At 51.5% G+C, this 25859-nt stretch overlaps 1 protein-coding gene across 3 annotated transcripts in view; it reads right to left on the bottom strand.

Moving 5' to 3' along the window:
• Positions 1-425: 425 nt before the first annotated feature.
• The window catches only part of DDX31 (DEAD-box helicase 31), a 67171-nt gene continuing 41737 nt past the window's right edge, over positions 426-25859 (bottom strand). Inside the window, exons 18-20 of one of the 3 annotated variants that reach the window (XM_074362458.1) lie at positions 22092-22203; positions 16628-16796; positions 426-1940 (exon numbers count right to left, since the gene is read on the bottom strand). In XM_074362458.1, coding sequence (XP_074218559.1) covers positions 1760-1940; positions 16628-16796; positions 22092-22203 — 462 coding nt within the window. In that variant the 3' untranslated portion in view covers positions 426-1759. The other 2 variants (XM_074362459.1, XM_074362462.1) reach the window with 2 other exon arrangements.

Genomic DNA, 25859 nt, shown 5'->3' on the forward strand with positions numbered 1-25859 from the left:
TATTTAAATTTAGTTAATATTAACCCTAAATCTGCTAAATCCATGTTTCTTTATTAACTGGGGGTAATATATTGATTCTGCTTAGAAACAGACCCACATAACATCTATGGCAAGAAACCCTCACCTCAGTGGTAGCAAATTAAGTGTAAGTTTCCATCTCAGAATTATAGTCACTTACGTGCCTTGCAAGCTTCTGGCACTTCTCCCCCCGAGGAATGCCGAACTCTGTGGATTCACCCTTTAATGGAATGAGTACTATGAGGGGGAGGGGAGAGTAGGGTTTCTCTTTGATCACCCCCATCACTGGCGTTAATCCTGTTTCTCACAAGGCTGGGTTGTCTTTATAAAGTTTGATCCCTCCTTTTCTCATCCAAATCGTGTGGACCATCACACATCGAAATATAAGGAGGCAGATTTGCCCAAAGTCAGTATGACATGTGCTACAGGTTTATTTATTATTATTGTTACAGATTTCATCAACTGCCCCTATTAATTTCTATGTGATAGCCAGCTCTGAGAAGTCACTTTTTCCCTCCTGCAGAGGACCAGTGCTTCCAGGCTCACGCTAAACCTCACGAGTCCTCAGCTGAAGTTCACTTACATCTGATGGCTGGCTGCGGCTACCAGACAGGGATGGAGGGAAGGACCCCCCCGACACACACCATGGTCCCCAAAGACAGCCCACCTTGTAACTCTCGAGATCCTCTCCCTCCCTTCAGTTCGTGTGGAGCTGGAGGGGCTACTGAAGCGGGGCCTCGACCCCTGTGCCAGTAACTTCAGAGGAGGAGGAGGCTGGATTTTTAAATGGATAACAGGAGGAAAAGTGGAGAGAAAAGAACAGACAGACGGATGGACGGAGAGGGTCAGGCTTTTACCCTCTTCTCCTTTGGACCCCTCTGGAGTTACCCGTGTCCAAATCTTACATTTATTGGGAAATCAATATGCCCCAGGGGTCCTCTTTCAAACCTCGCAGAAAACACAATGGGGAGGGGCCGCTGCGGCCCGGCCACAGGCCAGACCCCAGACCTTTTTCAAAGACAAGATGGGATTCGAGGGGAGAAAACACTCAGGACACCGGTGCCTCTGGTCTTTGAAGGCAAATAATAAAAAAGCAACAGTAAATCAACTGTCCTGAGAAAGTGTGTTCTCCCTGGACCAGAAGGAGAGCGCAAGGCGTGTGAATGTGACAGGGGGCTCCGAACAGCCTGCGGGCGGAAAGCAGGGCACCCTGGAGTCGCTTCTGACCCGCACCGAACACTCCTGTGGTCCTTTTTAATAAAGCATTTGTACATCAAGAAAATGATCGGATAAAGAGTTTTTTCTCTTTCTTTACAGAGTCAATTCTAGTTTTAAAAATCCTATTTCATGCCAACAGAGGTATTGAGAGGGTAGGTTAAAGTAAACTGTGATGCTTTACAGAACATCGTCACAGGCAGGGTCAAATCCCTGGCTGGCTCGCAGGACCCTAGGTTTTCACGTTAAGTCATGGGGGCACCATGTGATCTCTGGGTGTCGATGAGCGTCTTGCCTTGATGGAGTAAATACAAGACAGGCTGCTCAGCTAATCCAGCCTGTGCTGACCCCTAGCCCTGCTCTGGGCTGTGCTCTCAGTCTCAGGGACGAGTCAGCGGGGAAGGCCACACCGTTAGTTCCCACAAGGCCGCTCTGACGAGAACAGGACGCCAGCTCCGGGATCCACTCAGGCCCCGTTCTGTGGACGCAGAGTTTACAAATACTTCCTGGGAAGTCTCGCAGTCCCTCAGTAAGGCTTTTGGGCTTCGTTTTTTCCCACGGCCGAGGCTGGGCGCTGGCTGCCCGGCCCTGCGCATTCGCTTTGCTTTTTGACCTTGGCGACGCTGGTCTCCATCCCACTTGAGTATTCTGAGAGCAAGATTTCAGCGAGGCGGTGTCTGCTCTGGGTCCTCCTCTGAAGGTCGGGCCTGAAGAACAATAGCAGCAGAGGAGGAAAGAAAACTTTATTATTTTTTTTTCTTTCCCATTTGGAAGCGGCTGCGAGCAGCTGGTTCCGAGGCTGTGGAACTGACATTTTTGCATTAACAGAAGTGCAGCCCCTTCAATAGCGATGTTTTGATATTACATGCACAAGAAGATTAGATACGGTGCTGACAGATTTTCATAACGGTGGCAAAATATCATGGCATTTTTGAAAGTGAGGCTTTGTTCTGTGTTGTTTTCATGGGGAAAAAAAGAATGAAACACACTCGTACTCTGATGGCAAACGAGGTGTGTGATACAGCAGTTTGCAAAAGGAAGGGGGAGAAACCCGCCTTGGAACTCGGCAACACTGAGCGGAGGCTCCTGGAGACCCCCCTGCAGTTCAAGGCAATCAGCCTCCTCCCAGGGACCTGGCGGCCACGAGGTGGGGGCGTCAGCCGCAGACACCTCTTCACTGGCTGAAGAGACCCTTGTAAATTACTTCCTACCCCTGCAAAACCCAGACCCAGGAGCACTTGGGGAGACGTCAGCACTGGCACCCGGGACAGACCACAGCCCCAGGGCTGTCGGAGGGAGGGCCTCCCTGCCCCAGCCCACCCGGGAGCCGCCAAGGGCTGAAAATCAATTTCAGGTGATGAATCCCAGCAGCTGTTTTCAAAAGACAGCGGCCTTATCATTTATTTGATCAGAAGATCAGAGGGGGAAATTTGTAGAAGTTCAGCGCGGTACACAGGAAAAATGATTATGAAAATTGAAGAGTAAAACAATGTTTCCTGAGACAGGATTTTCACCAAACAACAGAGTCGTTACCACTGAATCCATCTTGCTACGCCGCCCGATGTGGCAGTCTTGGCTTCTTGCAAAAGGCAGATGTTACCCTCTGCTACTTATATTTACAGCATTTTCTTTGCTGTAAAAATCAGAGGATAAACTGGACTAGAAGCAAATATAATAGAACTCCTCTGAAGCCCAGGAATTAAAACAGGACGAATCTGTGCTATTGTACTGATTATGGAAGGGACCCCATCATAACCAGGTTAAAGCTACCTCGTCTCTTCAAACTCACCTGCAGAGGGTGGGGTGCAAGTGACAGCGGGGCCAGGGCTCCGTCAGTCACACAGTGGATTCTGCTGTGACAAAGAGGGAGAACTGCAAAGTCATCCTGCGCTGGGGAAAAGATCTGGGGCGAGCCGGTAACAGGGCCGATAATCAAGGGCCGGACATTTGTAGCAAGAGCACGTGTACAGGACAGGGACTTCGTGAGAAGATCACAGATACACAGGGAAGTACTGTCTGGGTTCTACGTCATCTCACATGCCCTTCCCTCGATGAGGTACGTGTGATTACCATCTCACTTTACAGACGAGGAAACAAAGCCCGGAGGAGGGGAAGTAACCTCTCCAAGCCCACCCTCAGAGCAGAAGCCCAGGAGCAAACAGAGCGCGGACGGACCTGGCCGAGCTCTTCCCCCTGGGCTGCCAGTCCCAGATGGACAGTGGAGGGGACAGGAAGGTCCAGCAGGGTCAAGGGTGACAAGTGACCATGATTTGACCCAGAAGAGCCCTTCATGGTCTCACAGGACTGTTCCAGTGGGACGATGGTGGGGTGGAGGCCAGATGACAGAGTGAGGAGAGAAGGGAGAGAGGACAACTGAGGGGGGAGGAGCTGCTGGGGACAGAGATGCAGGACATGGACCCGTCTGCGACTTGGGCTTTCTCATCTGGAAAATGGGGATGCCACTCAGAATGACACTCATGAGGCTTTGTAAAAAGGGAACAAGACACACAGAGGCTGGTGGCTGGCACGGGGCTGCAGGCAATCACAGCTAAGCACGAGGCAGCTGGAGTCCAGAGATGCCAAGCGACTGCCCCCAGGCCACACAGGAGCCAGGACCGACTCTGAAGCCCTGGCAGCGGGGCCGGGGCTCTGGGATCACCTCACCCTTTCGTAAAGAGCAGGACGCTGCCCTGTGGACTCTGTGTGCCCATGTCCCGGGCGAAGGTCTGCGCCTCGGGGGCCCACGTGTGGTGGGGAAGCGACAGGCCTGCAGTGAACACACCAAACGTGCTCCAAAGGAAGGCTGCCAGTTCTGGGGCTTGTAGTTTATTTTCAGTCGGGCAACGTTGACAGACAGAGTGAGAAGGTTCTGACGGGAAGAAATGCTGCTTCTCCCGGCCTTGTTTGAAGCCTGGTACTCACAACATGTATAATTTTAAGCGTAACAACCCGAGTTTCAAAATATGCAAAATTTCAGTCAAAATATCCTCCCCGGCAGAAGAGCCACCACTTCGACGACGGCTCCTGCCACCAGTAATGCAGAGTAAATCACCAGAGTCGCATCTGGGCGACTGGCACGCCGACTGCCTGCAAGGCGCCCGGAGCGCAGGAGCCGCCCAGGGCTGAGCCCGCTGCCCCACCAGGCAGAGCGGAGGACACGGCACGAAAGGCCACACAAAGGTATGTAACACACTGTTGTGCACACGCATATACACACCACTCGGTCTGCCTCCAAGTCACGCAAGATCTGTCCCTTCCCAAATTCAGCCACGTCTGGGGCCGGGAAGGTAACCTCTGGTGGGTGTGCTGCGCCACTGAACAGGAATATTTATGAAGGGTCTTCAAGTCCACACTGCGGTAGAGGATGCGGTTAGATGGTCCTCCTTGCCTTGAGGTTACGGTCTCAAACTTTCCTAGCCATTCTATGATTTTACTCTAGTCAACAGGCTTTCAACTTGGGACTCAAACTCAAACCCCGAGTGGCGGTCCAGAGAGCAAGCAGGGTCACACTTTCCAGACTCAGACCTTGTCCTCAGGGGGAAGAACCTCGGGGTCAACCCTGCAGCCACCCCGATGGGACCCACCTTTCCCTTGGCCAGCTCACTGACTGCTTTCCCTTTGTTCTGGTCCCAGTGCTGAAACAGGCAAAGTACAGATGGGAAGATGAAACGCTATAAACCCATGCCCGCCATGGGCACATGTGGGCTTGGTTCTTCCTCCTGCCAAGCTGCAGTCCTCCCAGAAACTTGCCAACTTTCTTGCCCTCCTTGCCCTCCAAATACCCAAACGCCTCTCAAATGGGCGTCCTGAGCATCCACCGGAGTAATCCTGTAGTTACCAAGCAACAGATCAGTTTATCTAGCCACAGGGAACTCCCTTGTAGTGAAGGCTGAATAACCCCCCTCGGGTACCAGGCTGGATTACCCAGCAGGACAGGCAGATGCCACTTTCACTGCCAATGAGGTGAAATCACAGCCTAATTAGTAAACCAATGTGCCCGCTAGGATGACCACTGGAGGAGAGAGATCTGAGGACCTTCTCCCAACTTTATCAGTAAATTCATAGGTGAACATCGGAGGAGCCATTCTAACACAGGCTTCTGTTAACAGCATTCTACTGCAGGACAGAATTTTAAATTTTGTTTTATCACAAGAGAAAATACGTATTTTTATGTAAAGTCTATCAATTTTTTTTAAGCCCATCAGTTTTTTTTAGATGTTTTATGGCTTTAAGATCGTGCTTAGAAATGCCTTCCTCAGATACGAGCATTTAGAACATACTTGAGTGTATTTGCTTCTAGTCTGCTACTGCTTTCATCCCATCTGGGTTGTATTTTGGTTGATGGTAGGCTGTGGAGAATTCAGCCACTTCTTCACAAGAGTTATCCAGTTACCCAAGACAGTGGACAAGAAATCTTTCCCCTGAGGTCCTGAAACACACTTCTAGAACATTCCTTCAGACTTTCAGGACACTTCCTGTGCGGGCTCTGTGTAAGCAAGAGTAGATGACATAATGATGGTGATGATGGTGGTTGTGGCCGACAGCAGTGCAGTCTCCAAAGCATTAGAACAACACATAAGCAAGTGACAGTTACGTGGGTTGTTAGTGGATTTAAACATAACACAGTTCAAATCAGAGCCATTCAAGCTGGCTATGTGACTTCAATAATAACGGTATTATGAGCACTTATGTGGCCCTTACTTACGGCAGGCGCAGTTTTAAGCACTTGGGAGGCATTCAGCCCACGCACCTGAACACCCGTGAAACTTTCAGGCACCACGAGCGCTCCCACTTTACTGGTGACAAAACCGAGGTGCAGAGAGGTTGAGTAACACGTCCAGGGAGGAGACGGGATCTGAGCCCAGGACTTCCGACTCCGTGACACACATTTACCAGCGTGCTGTAAGTTTTTATCAAAATAAGGAGCAAGTTCCTTGCACAAAATATTTTTAATACCAAAGCAATGCCCGCATTGTATCAAATCTCAAAGACTTTTAGAACCCCAGAGAGAGTGCACTGTAACACAGTTGGATAACTGAAGTGAAAAAAGCACTTTAAAAATCATGATTTGCTCAATCTCACTATAGATACTAAAAAAAAATCCATATATGTATATATGCAGAGAAAGTGAGAATGATAAAAACTGTGAATCAAAATTAACTTAGACTGTGGGTGGTTTTGGGGTGATTTTTAAGCTTTTCTCTTTTTCCTGAATTTTTACAATAAAAATGTATTATTTTTATAATCAAGAAAAACGGTAAGTTCACTTTGGGGGGAAAAAACGGCAGCATTTTATCCTGTGCTGAAATACCAGAGTATTTTAGTTTTTACTAATGAAAACCTCTTTGCCTTTGGCTTCCAGTTTGTTTGATTTTGTGACGGATTTTTCTCTTACAGTATAATTAAAACAGAGAGAAGACTGGCAAGGTGTATTTCTTCCTCTAATTTGAAAAATCCTGCTTGTAAGCGAATGGCTGAGGGCCACGGTGAGGCCCCGAAGACTCTGCAGGAGAAGGAAGGCCCCCGACTGGAAGAAACGCCTGGGTTCTAAGTGACCACGAGGAGACAGTGACGACTTGAGGTGGTCTGAGGCCAGGTTCTACTCCTGCCTCACCCTCAAGGAGGAAGAAAAGTCTGAGCAGGGTTTCAGTGGCTCTCAGATGACAGAGTGACCAAGTCCACGGAGAACCTGACAAGCAGTTCCTCTGGTGCCACGACGTAGGTCAAGAACAGAACCCGCCAGCGCGGGATGATCATTCAGCCTACCGAAGGGCAACACGCTCTCAAACCTCTTCGGTCACCGAAGGAAGAGGAGCTACCTCAGGGCTCTTTAAACGTCTGGGTTCTGTATTGGCAGAGATGCCGGCTGGTAGGCCAACCATTTTAGGAGAACCTTCTCTGTGATTTCTTAGGATCAAACTGGCTCTGGCTTTTGTAAAACTGCCAGGGCCCCAGGAGACACTTCCGTCCAGGTAAGCCCTGCTGGGGCCGTGGCTATTACAGCAAAACCCCTGAGAGAAGGATAAAAAAGGCCTCTCTGCCTCACACCCAAGAACCAGACCCAGTGAAGAACACAAAAGAGCCCCGAGCCCCGGGCAGGTCACAGGCGGTCAGCAGGTAGACCCCACGATCCACCTGCTGCCTGGAAAGGCGGGAGCAGTGGCAGAGGGTAGAGAGGCTATGTTCAGAGATGACCGATGTCTGAAAGTGAAGCACTGAGTCAGGACCCCAGAAGTGGCTGGAGCTTTGAGATTACTTGGCCCAAGTGCCAGAAACCTCCACAGGAGCTCTGTCGGGACTGAGGCATGGACGGCACACAGCAGGTGGCCATGCCGGGGCGGAGGGACGGGGCCCAGGTTCCGATGACCCTGGCTGGACCCTGGCGCTGACCTAGCTGATGACCGCGCAGGGTCGCAGCTTCCCCTGAGCCTAGTTCGCTCACACGTCAGAAGGGGCCTGCACGCGGGTACAGGGCCAGCACGAAGGCACAGTGAACCAGAGCGTGCTAGAGTGCTTTATAAAATCGAATTCTCTGTGAACATGTTAAGATGGAGAAATACTGGGTGGACACGGGAACAGTTCGTGTTCCTGTAACTGGTGTGATTACATCCTATAGATACTGACGGAGATGGATAAGCTTGGGGCCAAATTCTGGCACCAAACCCTCTGGGCCTGTCCCGCTCGCACCACCATTATTAACGATTCGAATGACGTCATGAGGCCTATTTATCACCTTTGCAGACGGAAAGACGCCTGCAGGGACAGCTGACATGCTGGATGACAGAGTACCCACCGCACCCCAACAGACCAAAAGGATGGGCCTCAGCTGCAAGGTAACACTGAGCCGGGGCAGGCGCAAGGCCCTGTTCTCCGGCCAGAGAAGGCAGGGGCTTGGATCACCACACGTGCAAACAGGCAGGGACTGAGCCACCAAGTTTCCACCCGAGCCACACGCTGCGCCGATGCCTCCTTTGATCAGTGACAACACCACCTTGTATTTTCATGTTTGTAAATCAATCGCACACATTCGGCATCTGAATCTCAGAGACCAGAGGGTGGGAAATGAAAGTGGTCAATTCAGGCCCATTTCAAGAGCTCTACCAGGGAGCAGGGTCCACTGTGGGGGTGGCGAACCCCCCAACTGCAGGGAGCGCTGAAGCGGAGGCCTAACGGACAACCACTCCGTGCTCATCATGGTGCCAGGTGCCGTGTGCCCGTCATCTCTTCCCGTGTCCCACACGACCCCCCGGGACCCAGAGTTCCAGGCCAGCGCCAGGGTCGGGACCAAGGTCAGGACTGCCCGACCCCAAGCCCAGGCTTATTCCACCGCCTCCTTCTGCCTCCAGACTTGGAAGGGAACTAGAGAAAAAGATCCACATCTTGCCCACAGGTGTCTCAAAAATCTTTCGAGATGACTGCCCCATGAGCACAAAGTTTCTACGATCCATTCCAGGGTTTGCTACTCTGACTTCAAATCAAATTCTTGCATCTATGCACCAAAATGTCTCCTGCTTTAAGTCCACTTCTTTGGTTACACAAAGAATGATCTGTTCCCAGAAAGAAACACCATTAACAGAATTTATCTACTTGCTACTTAGCCCAATACTGATTCGAGAAACCAGAAGCTTTCAAAGGGGTGCAGGCGAAGATGCAGTCAAGTGCCGGGAGTGTGGACCCTGGGGTCTCATGCCCAGTGCCATGCGACCGGGCACAGCCACTTCCTCCTCAGCTACTGGGGACCCTGCCTTGGTCCCGGGCACATGATGAGGGCTCAGTGAGAGGGTGCATGTGGGCTCAGCGCTCCCAAGGGCACACAGAAGCCCTCAAGGCAGATGCTGTTGCGCCACCAGAGAACTTAAGACTACCAGGCAGAGTCACACGCCATCACTCCGGGATGTCGGTTCTCTCCAACCACACCCCTCTCCTTGACTGTTAAGTAGTTAAGACGTGAGTCCACATTTTGGACTGCTGGCTATAACATCAGGACCAGGTTGGAGATGACATCTGAAAAAGACCCGGGGTCATTCCGTCTGGGTCCTAAGCAGATGGAAAGGCTCTGGGGTCACTAAAGCAAAGGGCACGTGGAGGGGCTGGCGGTGGACACCTCCCCACTCAGAAAGGGGCCCGGAACGTGGGCGGAGGTCAGGGGAGAGAGTAGCTGTCCCCACGACAGGAGGACTCCAGGCTAACAGAAACTAAACAGTGTGTATGCAGCAGGGGCGGGGGGGGGTACGTGGCTTTCTTTCCTGATTTCTCAAATGGTCTGGACGAGAAGAGCCCGGGCAAGGACAACGCGGTTTAGAGCCGGGTCTCCTCCTGTCGCGCGCAGCCTCGTCCAGCATCTGCCGATTCGTGCTGGGCCAGCCGCACCTTCCAATTCCAGTGCTTGGAAGGCTCAACGGTGACTGACGTCTCGGGCATCCTCCCGGGAGAGGCTGGCCCGGTTCCTGTTCTTTGTTGTCAGCCCTGACTGCCTGGCTGAAAGCACACCCTGTGGTCCCCGCTGTCTGCAGGTGACCCAGGTGTGGAGGAAGCGAGGGTCACTGAGAAGTCCCCCTAAGCGCCTCATTAGCCAGGTGGGGATGAGGGCGTGTGTGTCCCACGAGGAGGCAGAGAGCTGGTAACTGCACGGCGGCAGGCAGAGGCAAACCACGGGAGAAGCCGGGGCCGGGCGTAAAGGGCTGTGCGGCTGCCATCAGAGCGGGGCCCTGCCGCGGGGTGGGCGGCAGGGGCGGCCAGGAGCTGCGCGGGACGCGGGACGCGGGGCGCGGGGGGGCAGGCCCACGCGGCACCGCCGCGATGCAATGCGGGGCGCAGCTCCATAATCAGCCAGGAACTTGTCTGCCACATCGTCCCCGAGGGACTGCTCTGTGCCAGGCGTTCTCCAACCAGAAGAAACCCAGCCACCATCCACAGCACTCTTCCTGTCCCTTGTCCAAGTCTGGACACTTCTCCTCAGAACAAATGTCCCAAGGAGACAGTCTAGTGTGGAGGCAAAGTCACCCATCTCGTCGCCCTTGATGGAGGGGCCAGTCGAACACGCCCTCATGCAGAGTTTGCGCAGCTGAGCCAGGTTCTATGCTAAATATCCCTGCTTAGTCCTAACCCACATGCGGGCCACAAGGACGCTCGGCGAGCACCCCGCCACCCCTCTGCATTAAGGAGGACACCCGGCCCCTGCTCTGAGGACCACGCTGTTTCACGTCCTGAGGGGCTGACCTGGTCTAGGTGCTGGAGGCTGGGGGGTCAGAATGGCCTTCCTCTCACCCTCTGGATTCCAGGCTTCATGTGGTCCCCTGGGTTGGGGCCTGGCCACTCCCAGCAGATTCTGAGAGCAGAGTCTGTCCCCTGCTCCACAGGACATGTCTGTCTGTCCTCAGTTACCACCACGGTCCTGGCTACTCCCCTCTGGTCCCCAGGCCGAGTGGAGACCCCACTCCCTACCCGCCTCTACTGTGACAGCAGGGAAACAGGGCCCAAGGCCGGTCCTTTCGGGGGACTATTTTATGCGAAGAGGAAAGTGCCCCAGGGCTTGCTCTCTCAGGACAGACGGACAGGGAGTGGATGGGACTCTGAAAGGCAGGGTCTGCTGTTTGCCGAGTTCACTGAACAATTAAGATGCATTTCCCTGGTTGTTATGTCAGAACAATTCCTTTTTACTCTTTCCCTTCATGCTCTTCCTTTCAGAATTACAGAATGCTCTCAGGTTCTAGTCACCTATTCAAAAATGCGTCCTGAGCACCTGTTGTGTGCCAGGTAGGTGCTGGGGCTGCGACGGGGAACACCAGACAGGGGTTTCCACCTGGAGCCACACGCCAGAGACAGACACGAACCACACACACAAACACCATGGACGGAGCAGAGCAGCCAAACAAGGATGGGGGTACAGTGTCCCCCCGGCAGGCGGGTCAGGGACGCCTTCCCCACAGAAGGGACGGGGGCCCAGAGGCGAAGAGGAGCGGAGGGAGGTCCAGGCTTACAGCACACTTGGTGAAGGCCTGAGGAGAGAACGGGGACCCAGGGGGTGTTTTCATCATGGGAGTAACGAGACATCACTGAAGGGCTGGAAGCCAGGGCAAGGCTTCCCTGGGGGTGGAGGCCCTGTAGCTGCCAGCACTGGGCAGGGGCACAGAGTGGCCGTGGGAAACACAGTGGCAGACGGTTCCAGAAGGGAAGCTGAGGGGACAGGTGAGGATGGGGTTTCAAAGCTAAAGAGAGCAAGGCAAGGAGGCCAAGGGCCGGAGAGCTGCACGCTGCTCCGAGACCGAGGAGAAGCCCTGGGCCTCCGAGGGCGGCTGTGCCCAGCCTCTGCTCTCCTGTCTGGCCAATCTGTCCTTTTACAAAATGACGACTGGCTGAACGAAATTGAGATTCTCACAGCGGGCAAGACTCCAGGTTTACCTTCAGCTAATTAAGTGATATTAGGGAGGCTGTAAATGCCACATAAAAATTGGCAGGCAAGCTGCTTGCAATGATGAGAATATTGCTTTGCGGGGAGACGCGGCTGCAGCGTCTGAGTGCGCGTCTTGGAAGGACTGTGTTCTCAAGGTGGTTCCTGATAAGAAAAGTTCAAGGTGCTAAAAGGCTGACAGTTAACAGGGGTACTTCTAAGAATGATGAGGGCTGGGGGGAAGGACCGATGTTGGTGTCCTTGTCATCGTATCAGCAAGTGCTCCCCCGTGCTCATGTCCCAGGCACCGTGTCGACGCTCGATCCACATCATTTAGCTTGGTCCCCAGACAGCTGTGAGGCTCTGGGGCCCCCATCTGAGAGGTGAGGGCACTGAGGCACAGAGGCACCGAGTCACTGGTCCATAGAAACAGAAACGGTGACTCAACCCAGATGCCTGTGTGAGTAAGGCCCTGACTCGTAACCACTGTGACACTCCCACAGCCAGCCTTTAAGGAACAAGGCGGGCCGGAGGCAGGGAAAGGGGGGCCGGGGCAGGGAGATGGCTAGCAGGGGTACAGACTTCTCCAACCAGGGTATATTCAGCACAGCGACTCTTACAAGTTACAAAACACTTACTGAAAAAGCAAGGACGAGAATCCCAGGGAGGGGCAGGGCAAAGGCCTTCAATGAGGAAAAATGCCCCCCAAATGGAGGGCTGCAAACTCTCTATTTTGAACCTGAAGGATAAAGCACTTCACAGGTGAGAAAAGTCTGGCAAACACGACCGCCCTAAGCACGTCTCCTTATTTCAGAGAGAACGCTAAATGAGAAGTTTGGAAGTCACAGGGGAGGGACGTGCTCAGTGGAGCCGGGGGTGGTGGCTGGGATGTGGGGCCGGGACCCAGGGGACTGGCCCCCCTCCTCCTTCATCCCCGAGCCCAGCCTGCCGAGCCCCGACTGGGCACGCCCAGATCCAGTAAGTACTAAGGCGGGAGCGATCTCTAATTTCAGGCTGTTTACCTGTTTAATAAATCAGAACTACTAGGTAACACTTAGCGGGGCTGGCTGGTTTGAGAAAATTTGTACGAAGACGTTTCCAAGCACTAAGAACGGCATCAGAAAGTCGCAGACGGCAGCAGCGGGGGAGGCCCGTGTTAGGTCACCACAATGAAGCTGTTTGGGGGAAAGCAGTGCTTTTTCTAATTACAGCACATAATCCAAATGAGACAGACTGGCTGAGAACCAACAGACTCGCTCGCTCTTATTGTCACAGAAACACTAAGACCTTAAGGATCGTTGGTTTCTACGTTCTTGAACCACAGAGTGTCAAACAGATGGGGGATTCGCAGCCCCCACTGGGTGTGGTGTTGTGTGACTGCCTAGACGGACAGACAGACAGACACCCCGGCAAACAGCACAGGTGCGCCCGCTCAGAGCCGGCGGTGCTGGGTCTCAGCGTCTCCTGGGAAGATGGCAATCTTGGAAGGTATGTTACCAGTGCCTCTCAGGCACTGCTGCATCTATCCAGCTTCAAAATGAGAACTGCATTTCACGGGAGGAAAATGCTGTGTTCGTGATGCATGTTGCTAAGGGGCCACTCAATATTTCACCATCAGCACCGGCTCTCGGTGTACACGTGTATGCAGGCGTCTGGGGCGGGGGGCTGCTCTGACAGGCTCCTGTGTCGGTGTCAGAAGAGTCTGTGACTATGACTGTATTTCTGGGCACAGAGGGAAGACACTCACTGTTCCCTTTCAGAACTGAGGGCGAAAAAGGAGTCAGAGACCTAGTAATTAAGATCTCGTTTGGGGACATTAACTATTTCTTTTCTTTTTCCGAGCAGCGGTCCAGTAAAGGCATAAAGGCACAGAGATGAGATAAAAACTTCCCGTCACTCCATGGAAAGGCCCACAAGGCTCCTCGCCTGACCTGCCCTTGCTTCACACGCTGACACCTGGCTGAACTTCTTGTCTGGGGTGCGGCAGGCAGGGCAGGATTCTGCTTAGTCTGACCAATTTGGTTTGCACATAACGTCATTATTTTAGGCAGTAAACACCATAAAATGGAATGCAGAATAACTTAGAGAATTTAGTGCTATTATTTTATCCTGCCATAGAAGACATAAGGAACCCATTCTCTTTCTTGACAGATGGATTTCGGAGGAGACGCCTCAGCTCAGAAACAATCATTGTGGCCATGGCGTTAACTCTCCACACTTGTGGGGGTTTAATGGACTTTTTTTCCTGTCCTCAAAAACCAGCAACTGGCATTTGCTTGAGCCCTGACTGAGGTGAGGACAATCTGTCAAGCCCCTCTGCGGCTCACCCTGCCCCCAATTATACGGTCCCCGTGCAGATTAGCTGCAAAGTCATTCTTCCTCCAGGAGTGACAAGTTTCCCCAGCAAAAAAAGGTACCTACTGTATCTTCGAGTGCCCGTCTGCATCAGCGAGGCAGGGCTGCGGTGGGAGGATGGAAGGAGTGTGGGGAGAAATGCCTTCAAAAGAAGGGCGTAACAACGGCAAAAGTAGCTGGAACAGAGTGGTGACATGGCAAGAACAGAGAGCGGCATTGTCACGGGCGGAGTAATCCTGTGACACGCTGCTGTCACTCACCACCAGGCTCCCTGCCGCGCCAGCCAGACATCAAAGGCTGCCCCGTACCATCTTACATGCTCTTTATCGGCTAATCAGCCCATTCTTCCCCAGATAAAGCCCTGCTAAATCCCCGCTCACAGGGGCGCGGCAGCCCTGGCGCCCATCTGCCAGCGAGGGTCAGCAGAGGCAGGAGGGGTGGCCTGCTCGCTCCCTAGTGGCTTCCCAAGGGAAGGGCGACGCTGGCTCCAAGTCCCCCCAGCACCTCCCGCCTCGCTGCTCTGCTTTCCAGGATCTGGAGAGAAGCTGAGGACACCTGGTCAGTCGGCAGGGCTGCTGCCTGGGTGAACACTTGCTAATGAAATTCCCGGTCGGAAAGGTAGAGCGCCTGCTCGCAATAAAATATTGGGGTCACATTTATCTGCAGGAAGAGGAGTGAACGGAATACGTGTTTCTTACCACTAATCATCTGGCCATCCTGGTACTACTTTCTCCAAGTGTTGGTTGGCATTTTAGAGAGGGCGACAGGACAGCTAGGCTTCCAGACTGCGAGGGGGTCACCCCGCATCTGACTGCAAGCCTCATGGTTCTGTCCCAACTCAAAATCAGTTACTACACGCAGATATTGGCCACCTCAAACCAGACACTGTGCTGGTCCAAAGGCAGGACCCTAACTCTGGTGCAGGGCAGCCCCAAATCTGGAGAGGAACTGAGGCACCGTCTCCCTCTGGGAGGACCGGGCTCTAGCAGAGGGTGGGCCGAGGCACGCGGTGTGTCGCAGCAGGCAATGCTCTGCACTCCAAACTGCCCCGAAGAAACCAGAGCCGGACGTGTCAGCCTTGTCAGGGCATCGGAGAACAGCAGGGTGTGGAGAAATGTCTGCCTCACAGAATTACTGGAGTGCTGTCCTGTCTGCGAGGGACTGATAGAACAAACAATAAAAAAACCCCAAGCATCTCAAAAATTCCAAAATGGGGATCCGAATTAGGCAACATTCTATCCATTATAAAGAGCCTTGTAGGCACCAAGTCCCTGGACAGATCAAGCTGGATGTTCTGGAATCTTAACTCTTCTGGTTTCTACTCTCTGTCCTAAGGTGTTTCATCTGTACGGCCCTTTATGGTTCAAAGGACAGAGTCATGTGTATCACCTGATTCTGATGCTTGTGAACAGACTTCCTTTTCCCGTTTGTAGCTGACGAAAATGAGGCTCTGAGAAATGGTCCAAAGCTTACAGGCTCACACGGGACTGGAGCTGGAAATAAGTCCATGCTTCCTGACCCTAAGCCCAACGGTCATCTCCCTGACTGGGTGGCCCTCCTGTCATTTCACACCAGGGGAACTGGGCCTGATGAGGCTGATGATACAACCAGCACACCTTGGCGAATACGCAAGACAGACCCTGTGCTGGAATGTGTGGGAAAGTGTGGTGCTACCTGCAGACTCTTGGTGCCAGGGCAAGTGTACAGCGGCGTTTGTGATTCATACGCAGAAAGAAGGCTGCACGATGCAGGATAACCATCCAGAGGACTCAAGGGTTCTTTGTGCCCCAACATTTGTTCTGTGTATACTTGCCACCCACACATCCCACAAGCAGTAATGGCAATCCATCCCAAATTTCCTATAAAAGCAGCTCTTGGCATCTAAAATACTCTGGTTCCCTCAAGGGGCTGGGTCTGGCACTAAAAGAACACCCTGTCTTTGAGGAGAGAAAGAAAACCTTTTAAAAATAAATGTATTTTGTTGAGGGAAATCATCTCAGGACCTCCTGACACTGTGAAGATGGACTCAGATGCCAGTGTCTAACCAGCAGGGCAACACTCCTCACTCTGACTCTCCTCTCACCAGGACCCCTGGACAGTTCCTAACACGCTTTTTGGCAGGGTCGGGGGAGGGGGAGGGGGTCGTGAGAAGAGTCCACTGTGCTTGTCTCTAGTCGTGCTCAGCATTGGAGGAGCGTCAGCACCAAGGAGAGCGGCACGCGGTCCTGGGAGTTTTATGGAACACACCGCCCCGTGCGGATCAGAGGCTTTCCAGCAAGGACCACGTGAGAAGGTCTGACTGCGGTGTCTCCAAGTTACTCTACCAGTGGGCAGTGAAGACAGCCCAACAGATCTGTCTTGCTGCTCCAATAATCCCCACTACTCTGGGCACAACAGGAGACCACCGAATTTCTGCAGGTGCCTTGCAAGCGTTCAGATTAGGCAGTTCTCCTGCTGTTCCCGGCACTTATCACACGGAGAGAAGAGCAGATACCAGTGATAATTTACTGCAAAAACCCAAGTTGGAAGAGTTCACACTGGGCACATGGCGGCCCACCACACCACACCACCCCTACCCACCTGAACACAGCTCTCTACACCCATCTGCCCCTCAGCTGCTTGTCATAGGCCCAGTTCAGCTCATCTTACCTCTTCAGGTTTGCTTTCTTCTTCTTTACAGACAAGGCACTAAGATTTTTGGGGGCATCTCTTAGCCCAAAGCTCTTAGCCACGTGCCCCAGGTGGAGGAAGCGGACGTGGAAGATGTGCTTCAGCTCCCGGGGGTAGGCTGCATAGGCCCGGATGAAGGACTGCAGGGCTGAAAGACAGGTGATGGGGAGGGAGGCCGTCAGGGTGGGGGCTCGGCTGCCCCAGCTGCCCCAGCCTCACAACTGTCCTGTGCAGTTCAGTCTGCCAGGCAGTGATGGACACACAACCAGCATAGCACAACAGACACGAACAACCTAAATCTACAGTTGTGTGGTTTTCTTAAATTCCTCAAAAAAAAAATCTACCAGCCACAATTAATTCACCCAATATAATTTCACTTGAATAAACCCAATATAATCGCAGATTCTACTGTGTAGCTTGTAATGAAACAGAGGGCAGGGGACCTGTTCTCTTCGCCAGTAGAGCCGTGGGGCCCAGCACAGCACCTGGCACACAGAAGGCCGTGGACACACGTTTGTTGTGTAAATGAATGGATGAGAGAATGAGTGAATAAACTAAGACAGGATCAATGTCTATCATTTTCTTATGAAAAACTAAATCATCAGACATTTTAACTAGAAAAAATTTCTCCTAATTATATTAAATTTTTTTGAATACTTAATACATGCAAAAGTTACAAAATTTGAAAGGCTTTCTTACGACTGGCATCTTATGTATTATTACTGTATGCTCTTATTACTTCTAAATGCAGTCTCCGCCCCAAGTCCCACCGCCAGCTCCCCCATCCAAAGGAATCGCGGAGACCAGCACTTCATATACTCATGGGATTGTAACACCAAATTCTTTCTAAAGTATCCAGGACTGACCTACAGAGTGTTCCTTACCCATTCGAAGAATGTGTGGAAAATGAAATGAAAATATAATTTTTAAAAGAAGGAAAAAATTGTTAAATTTCTAAAATAGTCCCCCAACCAGTTCACCTCTTGAGGATTGCCAGCAGTTTAGAGGTGTTCATCGGAGGGTCTAGCATGAAAATCTCAGTCCTATTGTAAAATTAAGAAAGACGCCCCTGTTCTAGAGCCGGCACTGGCCAGAGAGGAGCCAGAGCTGGTACCCAGGAGGGTGGAGCTCCGGTTACACCTTAATTCAGCATCCCTTCGAGGAACGATTACTCAGTTCCCCTGAATATCTTGCAGTAACAGTGATCAAGCGTCTGCCCTTTTCTCGCTCCCAAAAGGGCGGGAGGGGACTGTTTTGAAGGCGCCCCTCCCCATCCCCGCTGCCTGTAGCCCCCGCTCTCCTGCCAGCCGGGGAGCCCAGCAGAGCTGCACTGCCTGATGGCAGCAGGCACTAAACACCACCCTCTCTCGCCCTCGCCCGTTGAGCCACTGGACTGGCAAGTTTGCCCACAGCTTAAACGTAATATCCCAGCAGCACCTGGAGATTGGCGTTTATGAACAGTAATAAAAAGTGTCATTTTAGCAGATCAGCTCCTGGAAGGATCCTGGGAATCCATCAAAGCTCTATTTACTGAGCAAAGTGAACTCCTTTTCCCAATCGATGAGAAATAATAACCAAGGCAACTCCTCTGCACCCCTCTCAGATTTGTGCTCACCCCCCTTTTCAATAACTGGGGACTAGGTTTTTCAAGGAAAACCTTTAACGCTTCAAATGGTCTGTGCTGCGGGGAGGGTTCTGCCACACGCTCAAGGCCTCAGAGGGGAAGTCGGTACAACTACCAGGACCCGCAGACTCAGGCCTCATCTCCTCCACCTCCCTCTCTCCCCCAACCCCGAACCCCTGCTCTGGACTGAAAAGGCAGACCAAGACTGCGCCCAGGCCTCCTCGCTCCCCTACGCTGATGCAGACTAGCCCCCGGCTCCCGCTCCTGCACCTTCCCCCTTGCCTCCACGCCAGCCCGGGGCTGAGGCTGGAGAGCCACTGTCCCAGCAGACGTGCACACTCAGCTGTACAGGGCCAACGCGCTTGCCAAGAAATGGCAGAAGCGCCCTCGCCCTCGACAGCTGGTCAGGTTCAGGGCGTCTCTCACTGTGTATTTTTACTAAGCCTCCTTGTCCTCAAGTCTCCTGTCTCACGGGGGTCGTGACCACTGGTGGGCCTTCCATACTTGAGTGGACTCCCAGGTTTGGATAATTCAGAGCAGCAGGAACCTCAGATGCAGCGACAGCCGCCTGGAGGACCTTCCAAGGGGCAGGAAGTGGCACGTGATCACAGTGTCAAGAATGTCAAGAAGGAACAGGGGCTGTGGGGCCAAGACAGGCAGAAAGCAGAGACGTAACGAAAGCAGACGCTTGTCTGGGATGACAGATGAAGTACTGGCCCATCAGAGTGCGCACCCTCATGTCACTGAGTCCTATTTCAGGGTCGTAAGGACGAAAGAATTAAGGGAAATTTATTTAAAATAACTTACAAGGACATGTTGTCCTTTTTAGCAATCAAATCACATTTGTTCTTTAATAAATCTTTGACATCTGATCAGGAATGGTCGATGATCTATGGACGATGCCCAGGTCCAGGAGCAGAAAGCAGCAGGACTGCAGCCTAGGAGGTGCCGCTCGTCCTCGCTCCTCCGAACCCACCCCTGCGCTCAGAAGAGCCCGGTCTGCGCGGAGGAGGCGTAGGCATCTCCCCAGCCAGTGCGTCCTCAGCGACAACTACCCAGAGGACGTGGGCAAGGAGGCAGCTCGTTACAACCCTCCCAAAGACAAAGCATCTGGCTGAGTAGCCAGCCACCTCCGATCACACCGACGGGCGAGGGATGGTTTCATCAGTGACTTGTGTTTTCTTGACTTTGAGAAGCACCTCTTCCAAGCCAAGCACAACTCCTACACACGTGGGCCCTGCTCTTCAGGGAGGAGAGGCTCCAACCACAGGACAAGGGGTTGGGTGCAGGTAAAGGACTCCGCTCTCCAAAATTTTTGTTCAGAAGCCTAGAGTTCAAACTTAGGTTACCTCAGTTTTTACCACTTGAATCTCTAGCTACGAGGTGCAAAAAGTGAGAGGGAAAAAGGGGTCACCGCTTCTGGAAAGTGACAACAATGAAATGCTGGTTATTAGCAATGACTGGGTCAGAAAATGCAAAAGGAAAACAAATGCATACTTGGCCCAGTTTCCAACTAGTTTTCTGCCATAAAGGCAAAACCCAGCTGCTTTGTTAATTATTCATGAGATGGGTTCTGAAATGGCAAAAAGGGAGGCGAGTCAGTAGTGGGGAATTTGCATATGCAGACTGAAGTGCTGAAGACAGTACCCAGTCATAGGGTGTGGCAATCACAGGCACACCCCCCAAGCCTCCAGAACTTGCAGTCCTAAGAAGAGTGAGAAGAATGGGGGGAACCTAACGTCTGATGTGGGGTGACCAACATCTACTTTAGGCAGTTTCCTTAAAAAAGGATACACTTATTTCCTTCCTGGGACATACATGGTGGGGAGTGGCCCCACTCCGACATTCTTTACAAGAAGACAAGGAGCTCTGCCTGCCTCTTGGGATTAGTAAGTTCAATGGTAACAACAATGAGAGAAAACACAAAAATCACATTCTCTGGGAATTATTTCCTGTAACTTTTACTCTGGTGCCCCAGGCACCCTGAAATGGTTGTGGTCTCACCAGAACATCCAAAGCACCTACCTCTGCCATCAATGTCACAACGGTGGTGTGACTTTGACTTCCTTCCCTTCGCTGCCACTGTTATGAACCCAGAAACTCTGCTGCAAACTTGCTACGCACTGCACCGCAAGCTGAGTTTCCCTAACTTCCAGCAAAGCACCAACCTCTAAAGTTACGCTCGGGCAAACATTTTATTCCTCTTGAGAGAATGTTCCAGTACTTCTCTAAAGGCAGGTTCTAAGGAAGACTCTTAGGAATTGTTGAATTCACTTTAGGGAAATGCTTGGACAGGATATTATCGGCAACCAGACTAGCAGAATACACACTAATTATTTACTGGTAGTTACGGGGCAATTACTGGGACCTCATCTTTCATCTTGTGCACTGCTGGCTTGCCGCAGTGTTCAGGTCACAATCAAGGCTGCTGTTCTAATGTGCTCGGCATGTAATGGGCACTTGGCAGCATCTGCTGACCCGGCCCATTTCTATTATCTATATCCTGGTGACCACAACTGCTGGTGACCAGCCCCTGGCCCTCACCCTTGCCCGCAGAGGCCATGCTCACATGGCAGCAGGTGACTTGTGCAGACCTATCAGACCAGGTCTCCCTCCAGTGGCTCCCGTTCCACTCGCCCTCCCCCTCCCACTAGCCACCCTGCTGTCCTGCGTTCCCCTGCACTCTGTCCCCACTGCCTGGATGCCCTCAGTCAGAGCCTCCCCACCCCAGAAACCCCTTGGGGTTTCTGCCACCTTCACAACGGGATCGCTCTGCCCTCACCCCTTCGTCCCCTCACCTGCTCTGCTCTCCTCCCCTTTCACCAGACGATCTGGTTCCCGGCTAACTTACTCACTATGTCCATTACATTCACTGTCTGCTCCCCCACTGGACTGTTAGAAAGGTGGGGACTTTCGTCTGGTTTGATCCCTGTGGTATCCTGAGCACCTGGAACAGTGCCCAACTCAATAAATGTTTGTGAAATGAATTTTTTTTTTTTTAAGTTTCAATTCATAAGAAGAAGAAAAGCAAGAATGCTACAGTGTTCATCTGCTGGAAGCCAGACTGGCATTCTTCTCAAAATAGCAGGTAACTACCAAGAACTGTGGCTCCCCCAACAAGGGGGAGGTCTCATAAGCACACATGGGAGAGTCACTGGCCAAGACACACACGTTCCATCATAAAAGACATTCAGCTGTTCCAAGCTCCCTTCCCCTGTGCTCTGTTCTGTGCTCAAAGTGGGCTATGGAGTCCACACCTAATGCCTGGTGATCCCAGGAGCCAATTAATCCTATAAAGGGCCTGAACATTAAATTAATACCTAACTCTCTGGCAGATTTCCTTGGAATTGGGTTCATGGTCTACAGTCCTTCCTCTGCACTGTTCTTTCTCATTTTTCTTTGTACTTTCAAACAGGAACTGCTTAGGTCTAATATTTCCAGCCCTTACCTTCACCTCTAATTTCCATCTCTACAGCTCTTTCCACCGACATGTCATGTCTCTTCCTTGCAGTTTTCAAAGAAAGAGAAAAATGGATCCCTCAGATCCAAGCTGCTGGGTCAAAGCTCGAGTCCTGATGTAAGCCAAGATAAAGCCTCATTTGTGCAAAACACGGGGAAGGATGAAATTAACATTTAATATCACTTTAAAGCCTTCCGTGCCTGCTTCCAAACCCTGCAGAATTAGGGAGATTGAAGGCTTTTGCCAGGGAGCAGAGACGCCTGCTTGGCCTCTCAGCTTGTCCGGGGGCCAAGCGGGTGGAGCTGGGGCTGAGGCTCTGCTGGGTTCCCCACCCACCATCACCTAAGAAACTGACCGACCTTTCTTGGCCCCGGAGACCGTCCTCTCGCTGGAGTGCACGTAATCTTCAAATACCGTCTGCAAGACTGTGGCTCGCTCTCGGATTTCCTGGGGGCCAACGGCGTGGGATTTCTGGGAGGGTGATGGAAGGATTAAAGGAGACAGAGTCAGAGTCAGGAATAATGAAGCAGTTTATAATAGATTTAATAACAGTAAAATCACACAGTAACCACCTAGGGGCCAACAAGGGTAATCCTTTCAATATTACTAGGGAGAAAGAGAGGGCTATGAAGATGTTAAAGTCGAGCAAAGACGAGGGTGGCTTTGCGAGGGAGCGGACCAGGCCTCTTTATTTATTTACTTATTTACCTACTTTTCTTCCTGGCCTCATAGCACTCAGGTTCAAAAAAAAAAGTCCACTGGAGACGCTGGAATTGTCCAGGTCCAGCTCAGGTGTTTAGAACATCACTGCACATAAGCGGTTTTCAAATGAATCTTCCATGTTCTACTCTGGCCTTAAATCCCCTCCCCTGCCTTGTACTCATCGACGGAACACTGACCACTCCTGCTGAACGGCCTCCCACAGCGACCTGCCTACGGCCTGTCCTGGAGCTGCAGAGCACGTGTCCCCGGCCCTAGGACACTCAGACTTCGTGTTTCAGACCCGGGCTTTCGGCCCAGACCGCTGTGCTGAGCCCCCAGGGACCTGTGGGGGAGTGAGTGGGATCTCGCAGCAAACCACACGCGAGGAAGACAGCATGTAGCTCTGCAGCCAACGGCCCCCCGGTAAAAGGAAACATCTGTAGGCCCTGAAGGACCCTCTACAGATGGAAAATGGGCATAAAACAAAGGCTCATTTTTTTCTCATCCTTCTGCAACCTCAGAGAAGAGCCTCCTCTCTCCACGTCCCTCTGAAAACAAGGGCTTTGTGTTTCCTGTGTCTTAAAACAAACCGGAAGGCTTCCTGCTGGGCGTGAAACTGAGGCCGAGAAGAACTCAGACGCTCCCGCCTGGTCTGGTGACTGTGTCTCCCCAAAGGTGCCCATTCCATGAACGGTGCTATTAAGCTCTATCCGCACCCCCAGACCACGTAGGTCACCAGGAAAAAGCCAGTGGGAGGGCCAGCTTGCTCTTCTTTTATCCCCTGCGGGGGACAGGGTGTGCATGCCCGGGCCTGGGTGACCGTGCCCCAGCCGGGCTCGGGGTCTCTCCTGCGCTGAAAGCTGCTGGGGGAAGAACAAAGGAAGGAGGAGAGAAAAAGCCCCCTCTGAGCGACATCGGTCTCCGGATTGATAGAGACTTAACAACCTGAAGATGTTCTTAGTTTAGTCAAATCATTCCTGCTACCTGTTTGGTTGATGACAGTCTAGCCGGTTTCACAGTACATGGTCCCCCTAAGGGTTTTATGCATTCAAATGTCAAGAGAAAAGTCACTCAGGAGCTGTGTTACGAAAGTGGACATTTGCTGTTGTCGTTAACGAGGATTATTTTTCTACCCCCTTAACTGACGTGAAATGCAAACTTTTTTTTTTTGCTGCCCTCTTTCGTTAAGCCACCTCAGCAGCACAACTGTCACCTTCCTTGCGTGTTTTTTTTTTTTTTAATATGAATGTGAAATTAGCAAGGATGCCCTTTCCCCTGGCGGACAGAATCCTCTGTTATTAAAAAGTAAAGCACTTTAATAATGAAAACTTTTTCCTCTTTTTCCTGTGTTTTAACTGTTTAAAATTAATGAGAAGGGCAGAATGGTTGTCAAAGCGATATTGAAAGCCGGCAGCCAGGACCAAATAAGCACAAAAATCCCTCTAGAGTGTTAAACAAACAGAGCCCCAGTCCTCTCGAATCCTTCTGCTGGCTATTGTATACATTCTGTAACAGCTCTCAGAATAGATCTGAGCGCCAGGGAGGCAGAGAGGTTTCAGAATTCCAATAAAGGCCTCAAATTAAAGACAGCCTGGTGCGAATTCCAGGAGAAAATTAAAGAGACCTCAAGCTTAAGTGACAGGTGACTTGCTTCTGTGTCACAACTGTCAGGGGATTTAGTGATAATATGGCAATATATTACAAAGGGCTTTTCTTATTCCCCCCTTTAGGTTTCAAAATGAGGCATCTTTTCTTCCCAACCATAAAAAAAAAAGGAAAAAGAAAAAAATTACACATATATAGATAATGTGAGTGTGTATACAAGTGAAATCTGTAGGAAAAAAGGCGATGAGACTAGGTTCACACCTTTGAAATGATGAGGTCAGTTTTAGAGAAATGTAAGAAAAAGTTGACGGCAGAAAACACAGTGTACTTAGGAGAAAGCTGGTCTCACCCCCTGCCCGCCCCTCGTTTCCAGAAATACGCTATTTTAAAATTGCCCCTCTTGAGAATGACTGAGGTATTTCTCAGTTGTCTTTGGGGGAGGACAGTGTAAATTAAACTGAAGCCAGAGGGGGCAGAGTCATGCACCACCAGCTCAGCCCCAGACAGGTCAGACGCTCCCGTAACGACAGTGGGTCAGACCCGCAGGGCCCACGGCTGCCCCGCAGGACTGGCCCTCCCACCCTCAACGACGCAGACTTAGGGCTGCTTAGAGATGCTCACCTGCAACTAATGGACCACGAGGTCCAAAAGGTCTATACGCACTCAGAACCCTTTGTCAGTAAGACCCTGCTGACCTTGGAGGGGACAGATAATCAAAAAGCACTGAGCAAAGGGCTAGAGGTCTTGCTTTAGTATCTTGCCACACTGGTGAGTGTGTGGTTAGGATAAGCTTACAGGCATATTTCATAGGACAAAAGCACACTTAGGGGAACGTGTCTGGATGTGTGCCTACCCTGTGAAGAAGGAAAATTCATGCAGACCAAGAGGCAACAGACAAGTTTACGGTGGGCGGGCTGGATTATCTGTGCTGTAAAAGTTTTGGGTGGGAGCAGCGGTCGGTGGAGGGTGGCTTTTTTTTTTTTTTTTTTGAAGCACGTGTCTTGATCTTGCCAACTTCTAAGGTGTTTTTAAACTAAATGGAAAGATTTTGTTTTAATCACTTTATTGCCAAGCTGAGTTTTACCCCTACGGTCCCTAGAACCTTCCGAGCGCTTCCCAGTCAAGCTCAAAGATGGAATTTATTCTCTTTGTAGGTAGGTGAACATTCACACACCCAGGCGTAGCTATATATATTTTATCCACCTAAATATGAAATATACATTTTACAGATGCTTCGCTCGCTTTCTTTCTGTTCACAGAAACCCAAAAACACATGCGCCAGAGGGACGTTTACAATGGACTCGAACCAAGCTGGGGAAGAGGGGCACCCTAATGAGGGCTCTGTCTGGCCGTGTGTGCAGCAGGCCTGTCTGCTGAGGCCACACTGCTCCGCCCGGCACTGGTGTGTCTGCTCCAGGGAACTGTCCAAACCGAGAATGCCAGTTAAGACACGCTGTCTTTTTATGTAAAACAGAATTAAAAGTTGCATCCAGCATTTACTTGGTTCTCTTTTCTGGTCTCTCTTTACTGGTCACGTGAGTCACACACAGAGCTAGCTCTCTGGCTGGACGTCTACGTGATAGCAATGTTGTCAATTCAGTTTAGTTTTCCTCTGTCCTCTGAGTTAAAGCTGATCAAACAAGTGCTGCTCACGGACGCGAGCCTGCTATGATTAGCTAAGTTTTCTAAGGTAACCAGTTCGTTTGGTGTCGGTGAAAGCTCGATCTTGCCTAGCACTTTTTCTTTTTGAAAACAGCGATCACCAAGCCATAAGACCATCGAAACATTCCACTCGTTCCTACCCACCAAGGCAGAGCCAG

This window comes from Camelus bactrianus, chromosome 4 (genome assembly GCF_048773025.1).
Source record: "Camelus bactrianus isolate YW-2024 breed Bactrian camel chromosome 4, ASM4877302v1, whole genome shotgun sequence".
NCBI lineage: Eukaryota > Metazoa > Chordata > Mammalia > Artiodactyla > Camelidae > Camelus > Camelus bactrianus.